This window comes from Xenopus tropicalis, chromosome 8 (assembly GCF_000004195.4).
Source record: "Xenopus tropicalis strain Nigerian chromosome 8, UCB_Xtro_10.0, whole genome shotgun sequence".
NCBI classification, from domain to species: domain Eukaryota; kingdom Metazoa; phylum Chordata; class Amphibia; order Anura; family Pipidae; genus Xenopus; species Xenopus tropicalis.
This window is the reverse complement of record NC_030684.2, coordinates 40,381,753-40,405,776: the sequence shown is the minus strand read 5'-3', so window position 1 is coordinate 40,405,776 and position 24,024 is coordinate 40,381,753. Positions and strand designations below refer to the sequence as shown.

Below are 24,024 nucleotides of genomic sequence, written 5' to 3'. Positions count from 1 at the left end.
TATTCCAGATTTAAAATGGGGGTCACTGACCCTGATAGCTAAAATACTATTGTTCTGTGAGCTTACAGTGTTATTATTATTATTATTTTTTATTACTTATCTATCTTTTCACAGGATTCTGGCACAGGATTCTGCCTGAAAATGCAGCAGCACATGTGCTGAATCCACATCCTGTGTGGCCAATTAGCAATTAATTTAGACTCATGCTGCAGACTAAACAGATTTTTGTTCAGTCATGCAGCATGCATCTAAAATAATAATGCTAACTAGCCATGCAGGATGTGGATTGTTAGAATTCATTGTTAGAAATACCCAAGGAAACAGGTTAAACCTAGCTAAGGGCGGGATGCATGGAGTGTTTCCTAATTATGTATGAATAATTTGCAATGTATTTTTCAGTTAGTTTGTATTTATTATATTATTACAAGTAAAGGAATGGGATTCATTATCTGGAAACCTGTTATTCAGAAAGCTCCAAATTACAGGAAGGCCATCTCCTGACTAATATAGTGAGTTGCTTCTACCCAGCATTCCCTGCGCTGTCCCACCTACAACATGCTTCCTGGGATTGCTGTTCTACCGACACAGAGTGAGCTGCACTATTGCGCTGCTACCGGCAGAGGGAGCCTTCTTCCTTGCTAAGCGAGCTTGTGAATGTGTGACTTCCCAACGTGCCAGGGAGTGGGAGTGAAGATGGATCGATCCTGGAAGTAACTGCACTGCCTGTTACTCTTCTATGTCACCCCCTCCCTCTCTATCAGAGATACACCATCTGAGAGTCTCTGCCGCTCTGTGCACTGGATCCTGTCCTCCTCTTGGCACAGACACAGGCAACTGGCAGCCTGCCCCTTAGTTGGCAGAGACTTGATCCCTTCCTGGATTTTGGAAATTGCAATGGATGTCTGGGCACCCTGGCACAGAGCACAGGATCCGTTCCTCTATGAGTGCGGCACCGTGGATCCCTTGCCCTGCTGTGTGTGATTATTGCACTGGATGTTGCTATTATTAGAGCCTGGCACAGGGCACTGATCCCATGCTGGCAGCTTTTGGGCTATGCACATGTACCCAGAGCCAGCTGTGTGCTGCTGCTGCCTGCCAGTCACTTTGCACCTCCTGCTTGCTGCACTGTGTTGTCTCCAGCCCATCAGCTCTGGGACAGGCATATGGGCACTAGCACTGGGCATGGGAGTGACAGCTCTGTGCTTGCTCCGACTCAGTAGCTCTGGATTTGGCCATTACCCTGTATAGCAGCTCTGATACCCCCCTGGGCAGCCAAGCCAGCACCTGTCTGCCTCTCTCATTGGACCCATCGCTGCTTCTCTGTGACTGACTGCGCCTTGCACCCTCTCTCCATAGAAGATGGGCAGCTGCTGGGAAAGTTACGGGTAATCCATGATGTGCATGTGTGTAACTGGGGAGGAGATAGACAGACAGCAGGGGCATGGGGTGGGGGGGGGGTTCTAGCCACATTACAGGAGGGTACATGCTTGACGTGGGTTAGTGCTGCTTGGGGCATCACATTGGCTCCGAGCCTGGGCATATTAATAAGGGCTATACACTTATAGGTCCATTTCTCTCAATGCAATGTCATGAGATCTGTCGGTATATTATCTGGCGTGCCTCCTTCTCTGTATGTGGCAGCTGCTGGGACTTTATGCACAGTATAACTATAGTCCAGTGCAAATGACTTTGGCATATGTACCATTATTATATCGTGGGTTTGTATTTCCATTTAATGAGTACAGTCATTGCTTACACTGGGACTCCACACTACAGTATCCAGGGGTGAAAGCCCAATCCCATATTTGTTGTCCTGTTGTTTTCACGCTGCCTGTTGCCATCTGGATGATAATCACATATTTGGTAAATATACCATATGTATGTGTTATTGGCATCAATGGGTTGGTAGTTTTAACTAGCGAATCACTGGCTTACTGGGGGATTGCTGACTGAGAGTGAATCAATAAATTGCCTGGATCTCTTACAGCCTGTGGTTATGGGCAGATTCTACTCCAGGGGATCATTTAACTCACAACTCCTTATATTCCTGGGCCCCCTGGTGCTGTAACCAACACCCGTTTAAAGGTTTTTTCAGCTTTATTTGTGATATCTTTTATTTATATGTTTAATTTCATGTGGTTCCAGAGAAAGAACAGGGGTTTATGTTGGTTATATATCAGTCATATTGCTTGTATGACCCTGTGTGATAATTAGGCTACTGTCTCTGTATAACGTTTATGAAAGTGGCTTCCCTCTATATTATCCATGTGGTGATATCACAATTGAGCAATTTAAACATTGTTATCACCCATATTCATTAATTAAGAAGGAACAGATACTGTACATTACATTCTGCCAGTTACTGCCTATGACTATATGTGCCTCTTTCAGGATGTCCCCTATTAAGTCTAATAAGGGATTAAAGCTATTCTCCTGTAGCCCTGAGTTTTTTTTATACAGGCCAGAAATTTACAGAACAAATGGGGTACGTGATGTATCAAATGCGTCACAATTTTGTGACACTTAACTGTTCATTCTGTTACTTGATTTAAAAACGGCTCCCTTGTTGCTAGGGTAATTAACTCCTAGCAACCGGATAACAGTTTTAATTTGAAGCTTTAGAGCTGCTGAGTTAAAAAAGGTTAATAATTCAAAGACCGTTAATTAACTCTAGTACAAAGTTGATCCTTTCTACAAGGTTGCTCTCTTGGGTGTCAGGAAGAAATTTTTCCCCCTCTGAGGCAAATTGAAGAGTTTTCAGGTGTGGTTTTCTACCTTTCTCTAAATCAACTAGTAGTTAGACAAAAAGTGGATCATCAGTGCATGTGTGTCTTGTTTCAACCTCATCTAGTAGTACTATGTAAGGCTGATGCCACACGTGGCGTTTTTCTTCTGCGTATTTTCTAATTCTCTCGGCGGCTGAAAAACGCCTGATATCATCATCCATAGAAATAACCTGAAAAGACGCGAAGCAAACCACACAATGCGGAAATACGCTAGAAAACGCCTTAGCATGGATTTTTCAAGAGTTGGCCGAAATACGCCAGTATTTGCAAAGCAAGCTATTCCTATGTATAAGCAAAGGCAGCTGCCAGACCTAGCGGAAATACGCAGCGTTTTTTCCTATTTCGCACTATTAGCACCATGGAAACGGGATTTGGATTTGCTACGTCACCAGTACTAGGCTGAAAAACGCCATAGTCAGGGGCTGTGTGGGTTGTGCGGCGTTTTTAGGCTGAGAAAAAACGCAGCGGAAAAACGCCACGTGTGGCATCAGCCTTACCATAAATAATAAAATGAAGACCAATTGCAATTTGTTTTAGAAATCAACTGTCAACATAGACACAAGCCAAAAAAGCAGTGCATATGTTTAAATGTGTTTTACTTGCTCTACCAACTAAAAACCAAATACTTTTTATTTACTTTATAGTTACAAATGATCATTTTTCTTTTTTATCTTTTTATCACCTCCTCCCTGTAATAAAGGGCACTGTGGACTGGAAATTGAACTTACTACTCCTGCTCCCAGAATTGCTCCATAGAACCTAGTAGTGAGATCAATTGTAAAATGACTTGTGAGATCAAGTTTAATTTGACTTTTCTGCACTTTGACCCACTATTGTGCTCTGGTGTTAGCTTGGATGTGTCCGGTTGCATCACACTCAGATGCTATGTTTGAGCTGCAGTTACATATCCTACCGCCATCCATTTCTGTGTGCTACTTAAGCCCCATCTTTAAAAAACCAGAACCCAACTTTTACTCCAAATGCCTTAGGTGCATAGCCTTTATGAGTTATACAGGAAGAAGGTCAAAGTTTGCCTTGTCCATGAACCTATCATTTGTCTTTTCCATGAACTGTTATCTGTTACAGGTCAAATGTAGTTGTAACAATCAAAATGAATACTATAGTCTTATTGATCCTTTTTCCAGCAAGTCCTCACATGGTTGTCAGGGTCAACATCCAGTGCTCACCCATTTCAAGTATGGCGACCAAAATTAGGCTTCCAAGTGTCTACCAACAATGCTAAATCCATAGGTAAATTATAAATAGTAAAAGCCATGAGTCCATTGGGGCATCACCAACGGGAATGGCAGTTTTAAAGTCACCTCTAGTCTTGTGATTGGTTGTAAGGGGAATCTTAAATCTGAACACCAGGAAAGGCCGGTGAGGCACACTTGATATGTTATTTAATATGTCTGTGTTATACAGTATTCAGTGGACTCAATGAATTTTCAAGCACTCAATGCAACTGTATTGCATAGAATATACATTTTATTGGTTACTTTGCAAAATATATCTATTAAAAAATATGCAACCTTTTCATGATTTATAGTGTAATTATATGGTGTGGAACAGTTACCTAAGCCTGGGCCCCTGTTCTTCTAATTTAACAGCAGTTGACTCAGCCTCCATCCTCCAAATCCCACAATCCCCTGCACACATGATGTTTTTAATAGGAAAGTAATAAAACAGTGCATGCTGTCTGTAAGCTGTGGAGAACTTGTTATAATTTGTAACACCAATGTTTTAGTCCCTCCTCCCCTACCAGGATTTCAAATAATGCAGAAAGTGAAGAACTGTTTTGCAGCTGGATTTCAGCATATAAAATGGTATTTATTCATACTTTTTTGAAGGAACAGATTACAGTGATAAGTATATTAGGGGTTTCTGTGTTCTGTGCATGTGGGGGGTCCCCTTTGAAGGTGTAGTTCACCTTTAAATTATATGTATTACAATTATATGTAACTTATATGTATAAAATATGTATACTAATATGTTGTAGACATTGATATTCTGAGGTAATTTGCAATTGATCTTCATTTTTAATTTTTTTATGGTTTTTCAGTCGGGCAGTGGTTTAATGGGAGATGGAAATTGAAATGAATTGAAAGGGCCTGCATAGAAAAATAAGTCATTAAACGTAACAATAATAATAAACTTGTAGCATCACAGAGCAATAGTTTTTGGCTGCTGGGGGTCAGTGACCCCCATTTGAAAGCTGGAAAGAGGCAGAAGAGAAAGGCAAATAATTAAAAAACTATAAATAATGAAAACCAATGGCAAAGTTGCTAGGCAACTTTCGGGCATTCCGTAATATACTAAAATTTAACTTAAAGGTAAACCACCCCTGGGCCTATTTATCAAAATTCAAGGTTGTGAATTTTCAAGTTGTTTTTTATTTGAAAAAAACTAAAAACTGTATTGTTTGCTTTTTTATTTGAATCGCAAAGACTCAATAGATTATAGAATTGAAAACAGTCTTGAAACCAGTCGGGTAGGCCCATCTGAGGGCCCCATACAGGGCCCAGTCAGCTGCCAACTCAGTGTGTCTGCAGCTTTTATCAATCCCTGTATGGCTCCCTTAAATGTGAGCTTTTAATTTCCTGATTACATGGAACATCCTGTGACTATCTGCATGTGTCTGGTAATTACCCCTACGGGTACACTGAGCCGGCGTGATTGATTTATTATCTGTGGAGAGTTTTAAAATGCAATTCCTGTTGTTTTCCTGCAGGTGAATGGAACAGCCCTGTCTCATTCTAAGCCAAATGTTCAACTAAACATGGAAACACTGGAGTCAGAACTGACCTGTCCAATCTGCCTGGAGTTATTTGAGGACCCGCTGCTTCTCCCTTGTGCCCATAGCTTGTGCTTCAGCTGTGCCCACCGTATTCTCACTTCCGGATGTGCTTCCAACGAAATAGCGGAGCCAGTACCAGCTTTTCAGTGTCCGACTTGCAGATATGTTATATCTTTAAATCACCGCGGTCTGGAAGGTTTAAAACGCAACGTTACCTTGCAGAACATTATTGATCGCTTTCAGAAGGCTTCTTTAAGTGTTCCCAACTCTCCTAGTGACGATCACAGGGAAAAAATCTATAGGACTGTCCCCATTATGGCCTCCGAAAGGATCCCGTGCCAGTTCTGTGAGACAGAGCCACCAAGGGATGCCGTGAAAACATGTATCACCTGTGAGGTGTCCTACTGTGATCGGTGTTTGAGGGCAACTCACCCCAATAAAAAGCCCTTTACCAGCCACAGACTGGTGGAACCAATTCCAGACGGTCACTTTCGGGGCCTGGCTTGTCTAGAACATGAAAATGAGAAAGTCAATATGTACTGTACAGTAGACGATCAGCTTATCTGTGCCTTATGCAAACTGGTTGGTAGGCACAGAGAGCACCAGGTGGCTTCTTTAAGTGACAGATATGAAAAACTCAAGGTAAGAAACTGAGAGAGTATTTACTCAACACCAATAACTGTAAAATACTTCATATAAAGTTTATAACTCACTCTAGTGCTGGTTTTATTGCCCTATATCCTGCGAGCACCCCCAATAAATCCTAATACCGTGTGTTCCCATACCTATTACACTATCCTTGAGTTTCTTATTGTCACTTCTTATGTTGCCTGAGTATTTATTCCACATTGCTTGTCTCACAGGAGCCAAGGCTTTGCCATAACTCCTGTTTATTAATATGTGAAGACTCAGAATGAATTCATATCTCGATCAGTGCAATATAATGGGGTAATGAAATGCAGTCACAGCAGATACTGGGGTATTTATCAGAGATATGCCCATTCTTATTTTCTGTTCTGCATTTGTGTATTTTGATAAAGTCTAAATTGTTTGTATCTGCTTGAGTAACTGGAATTCCACCCAAACACAACTTAAAGTTTTTTGAAAAGTTAACATAATTTCAAGCAACTTTGCAAAATACATCAATTAAACAAATATGCAGCATTTTAATGTAATAATATGGTTTTGAACAGTTACCTAAGCCTGGCCGCTGTTCTCCTGCTGACCTGCCTGACTACTTTGAGACAGTAACAGTAGTCAGCTGTCCACTGCCTGCCTCAGCCAGCATTTTTCAAATCCTACAATTCCCCGCACACGTGATGTCAATAAAGAAAGGAGCATCACAGTTCAATGCATTGTTGTTCCTGCATACTGTCTTTAAGCTGTAGAGAAGTTGTTGCATTGTAACATCCGTGTTTTAGTCCCTCCTCCCCTGCCAGGATTTCAGATGATGCAGAAAGGGAAGAACAGTTTAAAAAAAAATGGTTTTATTCATACTGTTTGAAGGAACAGATTACAGTTATAGGTATATTAGGGGTTTCTATGTTGTATGGGGCACTTAAGCAAATTTTGGTTCGGAAACCAGAGTTCCACTTTCATTCTAATCAGAACAATACCCATATCCTATTGGCTCTGGTGACTGTAGCTTTGTGATCTAGTACTATTCTTATATTTTCTTCTATGATCTTTATCTGTTGTTGCTTAACACCTTAGAACCCAATCAAAAAAGTATTTCTTGACTTGTCACCAAGACACCTTGGTGACCATCCATTGTTATGCTCACTATATGCCAGACAACATTGCCTGCTATCTCGGCTATGCTCAGCTTATAACTAGCCCATGTGGGGTCGAAACAAAAGCCTGTCTGAACAATATGAGCCAGACATTTATTAGGCAGGTTTCAGTGGTGGACATGGTCTCCTGATCGGTCTCCATAGGCCTCAGCATTGTATTTTTTTGTTTGGCCAGGGTCCGAAAGGTCAGATGAACCCAATTATACAAACCATGTTTTGTTAATGCAGAGGAACCCAAAAGGGAGGGAGAAGGTTACATCCAGGAGGCGCAGTTGCAAAACCACTGAGTGGACCAAGAACGAAGCTTCCCCCCCCACACTGTGAACTGCACCGAGTGCTGGATAAAATCTGGCGCTCAGTAAAAAGCACAGCGTTAGGATGTAAAATGGAACACAGAGGCCCGTGGCAATTTGTGAATGCTGAAATTGTACAAAATGCAAAGAAATGGCCCATTGTGGCCCGCTCACTGTGTTTCCGTTCTCAAATGAGCCCTCATGTTTGCTGCTATTATTTATTTCATGAAGTTTGATGTTATTGTCTATTGTGTATACAGGAAAGCCAATTGTACCCCCTTGTCTTATATATTAGTGCTATTTCCTTTAGACCGTGGTAAGTGAACTGTCAAATAAGGTGACAGTGGAAACCATATTTATGATTGATACAAAGGATATTTTGCACCAGGACAACTTGTATTTACTGTAGCTATAGTTTCCAATAAATCCTGCATTTCAAGTTACATTTTTTCTCTCCTATTTATAAATATAGTTGGAGATCATAGACAGTGAGGAGACAAAGATGCCCCCAGTAGCTCCCCATCTTCTTTTCTGCTAATTCCTTGCACGTGCTCTGTGCTGCTGTCACTTACTGAGCTTAGGGACTGACTCACAATATTCTGTATATACACAATTATAAATGTCACAATATAAGGCTTATTAGCAATAAATACAGGTAATTACTACACGGAGGCTCTGTAACCAGTGCAATTTGCATCAGAATGCAATAGTCAGCCCTGTAGCATCAGCTTATATGACAGACAAACCTTATTTTCTGCTTGATAATTTGCAATGGTCCCTAAGTTTAGCTTCTCAACAGCTCCTCAGAACACACTGAGCATGTGCAGTGTCACTGACACTTTTAACAGAATCCAAAAATCCAAGACCTGAATCAAAGCTACTATTGAGATTCTGAAACTTTATGCTGGGGCAGTAAGTTCAGTATTTAATATAGCCATATTCATTTTTATGTTTTAGTATTTCCTTAGAAATAATCTCACAGCATTCATAGAGTTTGTTGACCCCTTACCCCTTATCCTCATGATAAAAGAAAGTAGTTACAGCAGTGATTATAGCAGTATATCTTGTCTAGACATTGGCTTTAATACATTGTAGAGATTTGTGTTTCTTTTCAGTACAGTGAAAAACTGTGGTCCTGTGGGAAGTGGCAACATGTTCCTGAATTCTGCACAAATACAAAATGATGCTCATAAGGAATCTCTTCCATCACAGTATTGTACAGATATGGGGTCCGTTATCTGGAAACACGGTATCCATAAAGTTCCAAATTATGGGATGGCCATCTCCCATAGACTACATCAAATAATTCACATGTATAAAAATTATTTCCTTTTTCCTCTGTAATAATAAAACTGTACCTTGTACTTGATCCCTACCGAGATATAAATAATCCTTATTGGAGGCAAAACAGTCCTTTTGGGTTTATTTAAAGTTTAAATTATTATTTTTTTTTTTAGTAAACATAAAGTATGGAGATCCAAATTACTGAAAACCCCCTATTGGGAAAATCCCAATACTTCTGGATAACAGTCCCTGTACCTGTACAGGTATAGGATCCTTTATCCAGATACCCATTATCCCAAAAGTTCTGAATTATCTCCTATAGACTCCATTATAAGCAAATAATTCTAATTTTTAAAAACGATTTCCTTTTTCTTTGTAATAATAAAACAGAACCTTGTACTTGATCCCAACTAAGATATAATTATTCCTTATTGGAAGCTAAACAATCCTGTTGGGTTTAAATGATTTTTTAGTAGACTTATGGTATGGAGATCCAAATTACGGAAAGATCTCTTATCCAGAAAGCCCCAGGTCCCGAGCATTCTGGATAACAGGTATTATACCTGTACTTGGATATTGATGTCACTAGCGCAAGCAGCCAATCGGACAATTAGAATGGGCACATCTGTTGTTGGAATGCCAGCTTTGACGGTGACAGATGTCTATAGAATGTGTGAGAAGTGCCTCTGTGAAATTCATACATACAGCTTGTATATACACTATGATCATGTCTCAGTTTACAATTCATCTCTCATTACCATTTATGATGCAATTAATCACGGCCTGCATTAACACGTTTTAGGTGGACTTGTGTTAATCTAAAACAGGTACAATGTGTCTCATTGTTGTTCCTTGTTTTCTCTGAGCTTGAGATTTTCAAAGATGCATTTCTGCTGTATGATCCATTCATATGTTATCCAGAACAGGTTGTTCAAGTTAATTTGCAGTTTATGTTTAGTTTCTTGATTCTCATACCGACCTTAGAACCCCTAGCAGTGGAAATCAGAGGAGAGGCATGACTGCATGTGTGGATCTATGAGAATTACGTGGGCTGTCACTGAACTGAATCCATGCTCATACTGTCACTAAGGTGAATCTATGTCTGTGGGGTACTGAACTGAACCCATAACTGCGCTGTTAAGAAACCAGACTCATAACCATGTAATCAGTGATCTAAACCAGTGGTGGCCAATACGTTGATCGCGGTCTACCAGTCGATCCCGTATGGATTTCTGGTGGACTACGATGAAGCCGGGGAAGCGGAAGTGTTCCGCATTCCCCGGTCATCGGTCGATCGCTGATGAGAAAGGTCTGGCCACCCCTGATCTAAACCCATACCTGTATAGTTACTAAGCTGAACCCATCCCTTTGTGGTAATTTACTAAACAGAGTCCATATTATGCAGTCAATTAGCTAATATATATATATATATAGTATATAGTAACTTGGCTTAGTACATAGTCAATGAGCAGAACCCATACATTTTAAGTCAATTAGCTGAGCCTATTCCTGTCCAGTCACTAAGCTGGAAGTAAGGGAGCTGAGCCCATACCTGTGCATCTAGGGAGCTAAACCAATGCCTGAGCTTTCACTGAGCTGACCTCATACCCTGCCAGTCAGTAAGCTGAAATCATACTTAAGCAGTAAGGGAGCTGAGCCCATACCTGTACAGTGAGTGAGCTGAACCCATACCCTTGCAGTGAGTGAGCCGAACCCATACCCTTGCAGTGAGTGAGCTGAACCCATACCCTTGCAGTGAGGGACCTGAACCCATACCCTTGCAGTAAATGAGCTGATGTGAGTAGTGAGAGCTGTTCGTACGATATTCGGTGAGTGTATGGCAAGTCGGCGAGTCGACCCATATCGCAGGAAGCTGCTGATATGGGTCGACTCGCCGATCGGGCCAGTTAAAAGATTTTGATCGGGCGCCATAGAAGGCGCCTGACCAAATTCTGCCTTAAGCGCTGAATTGGCAGAAGGAGGTCGAAATCCTATTGTTTCTACCTCCTTATCTGCCTGTTTCAGCCCTGAAGGTTAGTGGCGGATCTGACGATCTTTCGTGTGACCGATGGTCGCACGAAAGATCGTCAGATCGCCACGTGTGTGGCCACCTTAAGTTGTATCAGTATCAAATTCTTGGTCCTTTTCTTTCTCTTTGTTTTGCATGCAACATTGGTGTCAGTGTTAACTAATAGTGGCACTCTATTAGACAAATCTAACAGACAAATATATTTATTTTTTGAAGCTTTTATATTTGTGAACATACCTTTAAACACAAAGGAGAAACCTAAAATGTATACATATAGTGTAGTGACGGTATGTGTATCAATGTATCATGCCCACTGCTAAAATACATCATATGTACCCCATGTATAGACAAATTTTCACTGGTGTAACAGCCACAAACCTTGGTTATACAGCACTCATATTAAATCAAGTTTTAACATTTGTTTAATAAAATAACCCTGGGATGGAAGAGCTTGTAGAATGAATAATGCAGAATACTTAATCCCAGACATTAATTTGCAGTTTCGCACAAGTTCATTTGGAATGTTGCCAAGAACTATAATAAAACAAAGGAGTTGTCTGCAGACTTGGATGCTGGAAGCGTTTGATAGGTAGGGCCTGAGTCAGAGAAGAAGGGCTCTGGTAAGGCAGGGAGGTCAGGGCCCCAATCTGCAGGACCCCACATGCACATTTCTCCCTTACACTTGTCACTGGGATAGGGCAGTCAGGCTTCCCTGCAAGAAACGTGAGAGGATGCAGAATTTTGCTGTCATGTGCCTTAATACATAATAAAATGAAACTTACATTTGTAGTGCCCTTAGTTGCTCATAAAGGAGAACTAAAGCTTTAAATGTAATATGGCTAGAAATTCAGTATTTTATATTTTTCATTTTGTATATTCTACCAGTAAAGAGGTTTAGGAGCCCTGTAAATTTGAAGGTCCAGGCCTCCCAAGTTATCCACAGGATAACTAAATATGTGCCATATTTGAGTGTCAGTGACACTGCACAAGCTCTGTGTGCTCTGGACTGCTAATAAGCTATGCTCAGGGGCAACGTTCCCTCTAATTTTTTATAGGCTGTGTGCGCAAAAAATATCATCCGTGCGCATTTTAAAGCAAGATTAAATTTTTGTGCGCTACAGAATGTTTGTTGGAGTTCAGTTATGGGCATTTTTGCGCAGGTCTTTCAGTTTGTCTAAATCAAGTTACAAAAATTTAATTTTTGTGCGCGCTATTTTAATTTGTGTGCGCGGGTTCGGAAAGTCGTGTGCGCGCGCACACGCGCACAGCTTAGAGGGAACAGTGCTCAGGGGTAGTCGCAGATCATCATGCAGAAAACGCAGGTTATCTGCCATAGAAGCTAATGCCAGGGGGCTGATTACTAACTAATGGAAAATGCACTGTTTTTTAAGCTGACCTGTAAAGTGAATCTGATTTCATTACTAACTGACCTTGTGTTGTCACATACACATATATACAGTATATAGTCAGTGGGTCCCTAAGCTCAGGTAACTAACAGCAGCCCAAAGTATGTGCTGTGAATCAGCAGAAAAGACACAAATCATTATTGCTAAAGGGCTAGGGTGCCCTTGGGTCAGTAAAGCAACCCAGAACATAATAGGGCTTATTGTGCACAATGACACCATTTCTTATATCTGAAGATGCTTCCTCCACTCCCCAGATCCCGCCAAAACACGCAGTGTTTGTGTTTGGCCTACTAAAATAGGCGGCAGGCTCTGTGCCATTGCCCTGAATGAGTGATGCCATTCAGCAACCTTATCAGAGATCTCACAATTACTGAAACTAAGATTTCTCAGGGAATTGGAGCGTTCAGTTAAGCTAGTCGAACAGATCCGCACGCAGACAGATCCAGCCTTTTCCTTCAAGTGCGTTTATCAGATGGACTGAAAAGCATTGTGTGTGTGGCAATGAAGCAGTGCAGATTAGGAACGATTATGTTGTTTTGGGAGCACTACAACTGTCACCATAAGAGCAATAACACAATCGTTTAATGTGTGCTCTTGTTTCTGTGCCTGATACAACTGCACTGCCCTGTTACAGTATTCAGTCCCATCACCAGTCCTACCCTGATATTTTTTTCTTTGTAATATCAAAATTTATAACTGGTATTTTACATTCTACGTCTTGTCTTCAAGGTGATATAAGCCCCAAAAAGAAAAATGTCCAATAACTGGAATGTTTTCCATTATACCTTACATTTTAATCAATTTATAAGGATCAGTGGCTAAAGCTGATTGGAAAAGTTAGAGCAAATGAAAGCAGTGTTTCTTTATCTCATTTTACACTGCTGGGTTTGACTTTTGAAACAATGCAGCAGAAATCAGCTCCATCCAAAACTTTGTACAGGTATTGGATCCGGTATTTAGAAACCCATTATCCAGAAAACTCTGAATTACGGAAAGGTCATCTCCCATAGACAACATTTTGATAAAATAATATAGATTTTGAAAACATATCTCCTTTTTCTCTGTAATAACAAATCAGACCCTTGTACTTAAGCCCAACTAAAATATCAGTAATCCTTTCTGGAGGGAAAACAAATCTATTGGGTTTATTTAATGTTTAAATCATTTTTAGTAGACCTAAACTGTTGTGATCCAAATTACGGAAAGACCGCTTATCTGGAAAACCTCAGTTCCCAAGCATTTTGGATAACAGGTGCCATACCGCTGGCTTGTGCTACATTGTTTATGAAGTCAGAAAAGCAATGTAAGAATAGCAAGGGACAGACAGTTGCTATTTCATTAACAATTATATTTAAGTAATCACTGTATATTTATAGAATATAACATCTTTTGGGGTATTTAACATCATTAGGTAAACAATGAAATCATGTCCGTATCAGTAAAAAAGAATGGGCCACCATTTTCTTTCTGTAAAAAGCCACCCCTAGCCTAGTGGTACTTACAGTAACCAGACACTCTGAGAGCGGAGAGCTGTCACACTATGCTAGAGATGGCATAACCCTTCCATAGACTATACTGTTCCTTGCAGCGAGATCCCCTCTTATAGCATTATAGCTCCTTTTGCTTTTCATTGGCTGCACTGCCTTCCAGAAAAATATGAAATGGTGCTAATCAGACAGAACCAACATCAAAGCTGTTTGTGATTCTACAGAAATTGTGCATGTCCTATGTGCTAGGGCAATATATATGTATACATGCATGAAATTCAGCGAGATATTGCTTATCTCTTAAAGAAGTAATGAGATGGCAGAATGTCCTCCATAAATAGCTGTATATTTATATCAGAAGCAGAGAGCAAGAGCTGGCCTAGAGGTTAAGTGCTCTCACTGTGACTCTTGTTTTCATGCTGGGACTGCGGATTAAATATCTGTGTCGGCTGCTTGTGACCTTGGAGAAATCACATAAAGGCCCACTATACCCTCAGATTTTCCTGCTGGTTTGTGCTCAGTGTGGGGTGGTGTGGGGGGATTGCACTCTGTACACGCTATGAGGAGACCTAGCGAGTTGTGGCTGCTTTGGAGAGTTCCATACAGAGGACCATTCAGCTGCAATTTATTATAATGGCATCATACCTTTCAGCCATGAATGGGTTGTTTTTAACATAACAGGAAGGCTGTGAGAGGTGATAAGGAGCCTGTATTCAGAAGGCCTGAGATACAATGGAAACTAAGGCAAGGCAGAAACTGCCAGCTGCAAAGCCTGGTTAGTATTGATGCCCAAGGCAGTACATGCCTACCCTTCACAATCCTTTGTCTGTTTAATTAGTAGGTGGATAAAAACAAAATGTGGGGAAAAAATGGGGTTGAATACTTATGCAAGACTATGTAAAAGCTGTGCAGGGAGGGGCTCTTACATTTGGTGCTGCCAACCATGCTGTTCTTTTATGGACATAGTAAGATTGTTCCATGCACAATGCCTTCAGTTTCGTTCACAGAAACATTATGTCAAATTAGAACACAAAACATTTTGTGTCTGCCTTGCAATTGGATACATTTTTTTCAGTTCTTTGCACATTGGATTTATAATTTGCTTGCTTGAGCATTAATGGCAACCAATGTGCCTCTTAATCTTAATACAATGTAACTCCCAGCAGCCCACTGCAATCTAAAGGCTGGGAGTTTGTGCTAGTTTTAATATCTAAGTGGCAAAGATTCCAACAGGATGTCATTTACAGGGCACTTTTTTTTTAAAAAAAAAACTTTGTTTTTATTGTTTGTTTTACAACAAGGTAGGTTACATATAAAACGTGGGGGGGAAGATAGAGTAAAGTTGGGGTCAGATAGGGGGTTGGGGGGGAGGGAAGGGGGGTACAGGGCACTTTTTTAAAACATCTGATGGTTATTATGAATTACTAGCCCTGGTACAATCTTTGCCACTTTTATTATACTGCAGCGCCATACCTCCCAGCTGTCCTGCTCTTTGCAGAACAGTCTCTACTTTTGCCACTATGCCTGCGGATTTGTGCCTTAAATGTCCTGTTGTCATCCCATCAGAGTCTTGCAAGATGAGACTATGATGTTACTTGCAGCTGCCATAAAATTCTGTGGGTCACCACTGTGTCTGTCATGGGTTTGGGGCCACCACTATGTCTGTCATGAAATGTTTGCGGCCACCACTGTGTCTGCCACGAAATGTTTGGGGCCACCACTGCGTCTGCCATGAAATTTTTGTGGTCACCACAGTATCCGTCATGGATTTGGGGCCACCTCTGTGTCTGTCATGAAATACTTGGGGTCACTACTGTGTCTGCTGTGAAATGCTTGGGGGCAACAGTGCCACAACATGTCATGAAATGTTGGGGCCATAATTTGTCTGTCATTTCAACCATGTAAAAAGTGGTGTTTTTGTTCATTTTGGTGTTGTATTTTTAGGTTGAGCCTACAAAGTGGATAGGGACAACACTTTCCCCACTGTGTTTCCCCCCTTCAGTTAGTCGTGCATTGGATGGTATGCACCTGTCTACCTAAAACCTAAAAAGCTGTTTGTTTGTGTTTAAACCAGACACACTCTGGGTATAATTATATTGCAGTACTTTATACAACTCATCCGCTCTTGTCTACTTTGGTTTAGCAATAATTTGTTCTGTTGCTCTACTGTCCTGCACAAGCTATATCTTCCCTTCTCTGTGTACATAACACTCTGTATAAATCATCATTATTACCAGCAAGATATCAGGGCTTTATTCAATTCCTAAGGACTGCGGTGTTAAATGGCTCCCAGCGGAGACATCAAATTGCTCAAATTACAGTATGAGACTTTGCATTGCTCCAGAATAATATCTGTTCAACATCTGTCACTGCTGCTTTCCCGGAAACATTGTAATGTCATGTTAAATTGCCACAAAGTGAGTTAAGACATTGATGTTTAATTGGTTCAGCAATCCCTATGGGTGACTAAACATTCAAATAATAAACGTATGACTGTTGTTAAGAGGCACACTTGCATCTCTGCAAATTATTTTAATAGGTCTCTTTTGTCTAAGAGCTGTGACTTTGATCTCCTTGTGATCTCCTACAGTGTATAGCTCCTGGGTGCCCCGCAGCCCCTATCAGCTGGTAGCGCAAAGGTGCATACTTAGGGGCACATTTACTAACCCATGAACGGGTCGAAATGAGTCCGATTGCGTTTTTTTCGTAATGATCGGTATTTTGCGATTTTTTAGTATTTTTTGCGATTTTTTCGGCTTCCTTACGAATTTTTCGTTACCAATACGATTTTTGCGTAAAAACGCGAGTTTTTCGTAGCCATTACGAAAGTTGCGTAAAATCTGGCGATTTTTCGTAGCGTTAAAACTTGCGCAAAAAGTTGCGCTTTTTTCGTAGCGTTAAAACTTACATGAAACTTTGCACCTTTTAAGTTTTAACGCTACGAAAAAGGCGCAACTTTTCGCGTAAGTTTTAACGCTACGAAAAAAGCGCAACTTTTTACGCAACTTTCGTAATGGCTACGAAAAACTCGTGTTTTTACGCAAAAATCGTATTGGTAACGAAAAATTCGTAAAGACTCCGAAAAAATCGCAACAAATACGAAAAAGTCGCAAAATGTTCATTTTCAAGTCGGAACTTTTCCAATTCGGGTCGGATTCGTGGGTTAGTAAATCAGCCCCTAAGTGTAGCACCTTCCTTGTTCACTTAGGGATCCAGCCACTGTTGTATTGAAACACTACAGGTATGGGATCTCTTATCCAGAAAAGAGTTTTTCAGAAAGTTCTGAATTATGTCTCCCATAAAGTCCATTTTAAGCTGATAACTCAGACTTCTGTGTAATAATATTCATGTAACATGTAGCATGAATCCATACTGGTGGCAAACTATCCTACTGGGTTTATGTAATGCTTTCATGTGTTTTTTGGGTATGATTTTCAAAATTATGGGAAAAAACCTATCCTGAAAATGCCAGGTCCCAAGCATTCGGCAAACAGATCCCATACCTGTATATAAAGAGTGATTAAGAAGGTGAAAGCCTTAGGGCAGTGGCAGACGGAGAGATTTGCTGAAGTTGCGCTTGACGCGGTGGCTGACTGGGTTGCCTAGGGTGCCCGGTCGGCTTGACCCGCACCCTGCAGTGTGTCTTCACCCTAAATGATTACCTTTAAATTAACTTTTAGAGACAGTTTGACATTTTAAGCCAGTTCTTGTTTGTGGATTTTAAATTATTAGCTTTTTGTTCAGCAACTCTCTAGTCTGGAATCTCAACAGCTGTCTGGTTTCCAGGGTTCAATTTACCTTAGCAACCAGGGAGGCGGTTAAAGGAAAGGGCCTAAATGAAGAGTAATAAAAAGTAACTCTGAAATGGTAACCTCATATAGCAACAGTTTTGGCTGCTGGGTCAGAGACCCCCTTTAAAAAGCTGAAAGGTGGTAGAAGAACAAAGCATATAATGACATCAAAATCAAATCAAAATTAAAAATAAAGGCCAATTCATACGTTTCTACGAATAGGGCATTCTATGATATACTAACATTTAACATAACTACCCCTTTAACTGGAGAGCTGCAAATAGCAAATTCAATTAAAATAAATAAAGGTTGACCAGATTTTCAGCATTTCTCTTGATTGGCTAAGTTTACAGTTTACTCCAAGCATTATTGCCACAGAAGCACACATATAGACTGGGGGTCATTTATTAACACTGGGCAAATTTGCAACCAATCAAATAGTTGTATTCATTGTTCTACCTGCAGCTAGCTGAAAAAACTAATCACTGATTGGTTGCTATGGGTTACTGCTCATGGGCAATTTTGCTCAAGTTTGATAAATGAGCCTTTAGTACTTATGCAATGTTGGCCCAGGGAGGATGGAGTTTGATTCATTTCTGAAGTCTGCCCAATAATAATTAGTAGAAATGTGATATAAGTATTTCTGTTTTCCTTATTAGGTGGATGCTGCACTTTCAGACATTCCATTTTTAAACTGTAATTTGATAATCGTCTAAAAACAATACCACTACCGGGTGTGTGCAAGTGCCAGCCAGGAGGTTAGGGGAGGGGTTAGGTAGTTGGGTAGTTGTGCAGCAGTGGCACTGGGGAGAGGTGGTAGTGTAAGGGGAGAATAGATCAGCTGGTGGGGCAGCGGGCCAACTAACATTGCCTTGGATGCCAAATTATTTTGCCCGGCTCTTCTTATAAGGGCAGATATTGTGTAGAGAAACAAAGCAGAGCAAACCCCTCAGTCACAACTTGCACAATATTTAGGACTTGTTACATGGGATGTATGCTTAGCCATAGCAACAATACATTAGAACGTTATGCTTGGACATTGCTTGGCATGATTTACATATGCTGGCATCATTTCCCAGGGAACAGAAAAGTTTTGGCACATCGAGAGGATTTTTATTGCTAATAATTCTTGTTCACCATAATTATAGGTTTTGCTAAACACTCTTCTCAGAAATCATCCCTTCCATTTTGTCATGGGGTTTTTATTTATCTGGGAAAAGTGTTAGAGCCGGAGAGACAGAATGCCACACGTGCCGGGTACAACAGGGTTAGGCCATGTGGAAAAATAGTTGGTGCTTCATTCCTATGTTCTCTGCAGGTCTGAAAATAATCACATTCTTTCTTCCAAAAAAGAAATGTAATCGACAATTTTGCACATACATGTGAATATTACAAATTACAGTTTGTGTGGCCTTTAAGATCTGGTTCAGTATTTTATTCTCAGTCTTTCTAAAATATATAATGTGTTTATGGTCAAGCATGATGCTGTTAGAGCCATTTCCTATATTAACAGCCTTTTGCTTACAAGTATTATCAGAACCAAGTTACCTTTCTGATATACCATAACATGTTCCTATGGAATTGTGCTGGTATGCCTAAGTTAACATTTTGTGGTCAGTCTCTATAAAGGCTAAGAGCAAATTTAGGGCTGTTTTATTGCTGTTCATACTACCTTGAGTTCTAGGCTAGGGTGACCAGATCACTTGAAAATTCAGGGATACTTCTAATAAATACATGTTGCATGGCAGCACTGATTGCTTTTAACTGCAATCAGTTCAGCCCTGCTAGCTGGATTTTAATACATGTCCAGCCATCATATTTATCCTGTGGTGATGAAACCTTTTAGTTACCCCCGAATGTGAATGGTTTCTATTTGTTCTCGTAATCTTGGTATAGCCCAGTAGGAGATCTAGAGTACAGCTGTGCATGAAGCAAGAACTGCTTTATATTAATCCACATTGCTTGGAGAATTCTAGTTCCCTTGCATATGTATACTTGCAGATGTTAGAATGGGATCTTGTTGTCCCTTAACATCTGTCTCAGAGTCTGTGTAGTGAAAAAGACAATCCCACATAAACATTAAGATGTATTTTTCCTTTGTAGCAGTAAAAAAATAGAAACTTTTAGAAATTAATGGTTCTGGTATATTGTGTTTTCAGCCATTGTACAGTAAGGCACCTAAGTGCAGAGGATCTCTAGTCCTTGTATGAACTTTGTGGTCACAGCCTCATTGCACCCCCACCTAATGGTTAAAAATTTAGTGGTTGAGCACAACTTTACCCTTTTTGCTATAGTTTATACAGGAGCAGTGACCAGCTCCATGTTGTAGCTCCCATCATTCCCAAGTACAGTCAGGTGATCCCAGTGTAGCCAATAAAAAGCACAAAGGTAAAACTGTGTTGTAATGTTGTTCCATCCATCCCTGTATGAATGTTAACTGTTCCTTTTAATATGCATTAGCATCTTAACACTGGGTGGAGTAAAGAGAAAGGTTGGGACACAGGAAGTGGAAGCGAAGGGGAGGGGACACACTCTGTGGAGAGAGCAGCCATGAATAAAAGAAATAAAAGAAAAGCTGTAAAAAAAGTCATAAGTGTGGGTTGCCCCGTTTATTGCGGCAAAGGCAGATAAAATATATACAGGTGTGGGACCCATTATTCAGAATGCTCGGGACCTGGGGTTCTCCAGATAAGGGGTCTTTCCATAATTTGGATCGCCAATTTGGATCGCCTACCTAAAGTCTGCTAAAAACATTATTTAAACAGTAATTAAACAATAGGATTGTTTTGCTTCCAATAAGGATTATTTATATCTTATTTGGGATCAAGTACAAGGTACTGTTTTATTATTACAGAGAAAAAGGAAATCATTTTTAAAAATGTGAATAATTTGATTAAAATGGAGTCTATGGGAGATGGACTTTCCGTAATTCGGAACTTTCTGGATTAGGGGTCCGATAGCTGTAGAGTGAAACCTAAGTTTTACATGTAGTTTTCACCTGCATTTTACACCATCGTTTTGTGGTCCCACTAATATATAACATATAATAAACTTCCCCGATTTTACATTTTCTCGGATTTTGCATAATTTTTTTCTGGTACCTTGAAAAACTTAAAATGGGGGTTCTATTGTATCAGTATAGCATTGAAATCTGTGTGATAAACAATGAAATATGTTAAAAAGGGGGCTAAAACCTAGACAACCCCATGGGACTGAACAGTGCTCCATTAGTAGATTAGCTCCTTACAAACTAAGGGAGAAACCCCCAAATTTGTGCTTTCCCATTTTAGATAGGAAGCATGTGCAAACACCTTTCATTTTACACCAGAGACTGTGCACCACAAAACAGGCAGCCCAGGGCTGCTGTATGGAGAATGAGTAAAGCAGTAAAGGTCAGTAACAAGGGGGATATTTACTTTCTTAATTCATAGGGATGTATCCCCAGTATCACTAACAGGTCCAACTGATCAGAATTGCGCCTTTCTGTAGTACTTAACTATGCAGTGAAGTAAGATGTGAGTAAGAAATCAGTGCAACAGCTCAGATATAATACCAGATAAACTCTTCAGGAGTTAGCGATACAAATCTGTCGAGCTGCTATTTATGTCCTGGCAAAGCAGCCTAAAGGTCTCCAACAGTATACAGTCCCTGAGGAAGTGATGCTTCCCCTATCTTCCCATCCACCTACCGAAGCTGTCACATTTACTTTCATTGCGTTGTCTGTCACAGAAGCTGTCTGTTCTATCTGAGCAGAGCAATAAGTATGCCACGGCAATTGGAAAGGTAACTCTTGCTGCCACAGGGTTAAATTACAGAGTTGTTGCTGATTTTATTATCTTGCCAAGCCCGGACTGGCAAACTTAGCAATTGCTAGAAGGGGTAGCATGCCGTGATCTGAAAATTTGAGTCACTGTGCACTGTGTCTGAGATTTATTAAAAGCAAAAAAAAAAAAAAAAAGAAAGGAGAATTTAACCCTGTTCTAGAATTAGAGCTGGGCGGTATGACCAAAAATTTATATCACGGTATTTTTCAAAATTATATCGGTGTCACGGTATTTGACGGTATTTTTTTTTTCCATGCATGATTAGGTGTTAACCCCATTTCCTAATAAATTAGAGAATAATTACTGCAGTATTGAAAATCAGAGTCAGGCAAGCGAAGGATCAGCAACAGAAAGTCGTAAGGTATATCAGGCAGCCTTAGTTTCCCAGGCAAGGCCGCAGACAACATAGCACAGGAGGAGGCGTTTGATAGCTTTAAATACCCCCCACGCATGCGCAGAACCGGTGCCGTCAGCGCGTCACGGACGTGCACGCTTTGACCCGCGGACAACGGGACGCGCGCGCAAAGAGGCGCGTGAGACTGGGCCGCACGGGTGAGTACCCTGACACCCCGGTATTGCGGTATCTGAAAAATGAATATAGTTTTAAAAAAAAACACCGGTATTCGGTATTAAACGGTATATCGCCCAGCCCTATCTAGAATTATCTGTTATTTTTACTGTGCACACTGATTGTGATATATTTAATGTTTTGCTCAGATGCGCAGACAGAGTCTGTGATAGACACCCGGCTTAACGTAAAACTGACAGCTCCAGCAGGTGGATGGGAAGATAGGGGAAGCAACACTTCCATGGGCATTGTATATTGTTAGAGACCCTTAGGCTGTGTTCTAAGACATACATAGCAGTTTATAAGATTTGTACCCCCCCACTTCTGAAATTAAGTTATCGCCACATACAGAAGGAGAGCAGGATATTGCAAGATACCTGGCCCTGTGATCAATCTTGAGAATGTTGAGACATGGAGATTGCCAGTCAAGGTCTTGCAGCATTGCCTAAAGCTGGCTATACACGTTAAGATTTTACTTATTGTGGGACCGAGCGTATCCTGAAACGATTGGTTAAAAGTAGAAAAAGCTAGAAAAACTGCCTGCTTGGCCCTGCAAACAATTGAACAGTGGGCACATTTCACTGCTAATGGCGAAAATTTTCAAACCCGTCCGATTGATTTTCTGACCAGTGTCAGATGAAAAATCGCTAGATATGTTCAGTGCCCACTAACCTTACGATAATTTGATGGATTTGTCAGATTGCACTGAAATTTGTTGTTAGGGAGAGAAAAATCTTAACTTGAAAGTAATGGAGCGAGAGTTGCATCACTGAGCAGGGCATTATGTACAGGTCCTTTTCAAAAAATTAGCATATTGTGATAAAGTTCATTATTTTCTGTAATGTACTGATAAACATTAGACTTTCATATATTTTAGATTCATTACACACAACTGAAGTAGTTCAAGCCTTTTCTTGTTTTAATATTGATGATTGTGGCATACAGCTCATGAAAACCCAAAATTCCTATCTCAAAAAATTAGCATATTTCATCCGACCAATAAAAGAAAAGTGTTTTTAATACAAAAAAAGTCAACCTTCAAATAATTATGTTCAGTTATGCACTCAATACTTGGTCGGGAATCCTTTTGCAGAAATGACTGCTTCAATGTGGCGTGGCATGGAGGCAATCAGCCTGTGGCACTGCTGGGGTGTTATGGAGGCCCAGGATGCTTCAATAGCGGCCTTAAGCTCATCCAGAGTGTTGGGTCTTGTGTCTCTCAACTTCCTCTTCACAATATCCCACAGATTCTCTATGGGGTTCAGGTCAGGAGAGTTGGCAGGCCAATTGAGCACAGTAATACCATGGTCAGTAAACCATTTACCAGTGGTTTTGGCACTGTGAGCAGGTGCCAGGTTGTGCTGAAAAATGAAATCTTCATCTCCATAAAGCTTTTCAGCAGATGGAAGCATGAAGTGCTCCAAAATCTCCTGATAGCTAGCTGCATTGACCCTGCCCTTGATAAAACACAGTGGACCAACACCAGCAGCTGACATGGCACCCCAGACCATCACTGACTGTGGGTACTTGACACTGGACTTCAGGCATTTTGGTATTTCCCTCTCCCCAGTCTTCCTCCAGACTCTGGCACCTTGATTTCCGAATGACATACTTTGGACCACTGAGCAACAGTCCAGTGCTGCTTCTCTGTAGCCCAGGTCAGGCGCTTCTGCCGCTGTTTCTGGTTCAAAAGTGGCTTGACCTGGGGAATGCGGCATCTGTAGCCCATTTCCTGCACACGCCTGTACACGGTGGCTCTGGATGTTTCTACTCCAGACTCAGTCCACTGCTTCCGCAGGTCCCCCAAGGTCAGGAATCGGTCCTTCTCCACAATCTTCCTCAGGGCCCGGTCACCTCTTCTTGTTGTGCAGCATTTTCTGCGACACATTTTCCTTCCCACAGACTTCCCACTGAGGTGCCTTGATACAGCACTCTGGGAACAGCCTATTCGTTCAGAAATTTCTTT

The 24,024-nt window shown here is 40.8% G+C and overlaps 1 protein-coding gene across 2 annotated transcripts in view; it reads left to right on the top strand.

The window, feature by feature from the left end:
* The window catches only part of mid2 (midline 2), a 146,606-nt gene that overhangs the window by 830 nt on the left and 121,752 nt on the right, over nt 1-24,024 (top strand). The window contains exons 1-2 of one of the 2 annotated variants that reach the window (XM_018096931.2): nt 472-1,385; nt 5,518-6,225. In XM_018096931.2, coding sequence (XP_017952420.1) covers nt 5,566-6,225 — 660 coding nt within the window. In that variant the 5' untranslated portion in view covers nt 472-1,385; nt 5,518-5,565. Of the gene's footprint in view, nt 1-471; nt 1,386-5,517; nt 6,226-24,024 lie in introns of those variants that run through there. The other variant, XM_018096932.2, reaches the window with a different exon arrangement.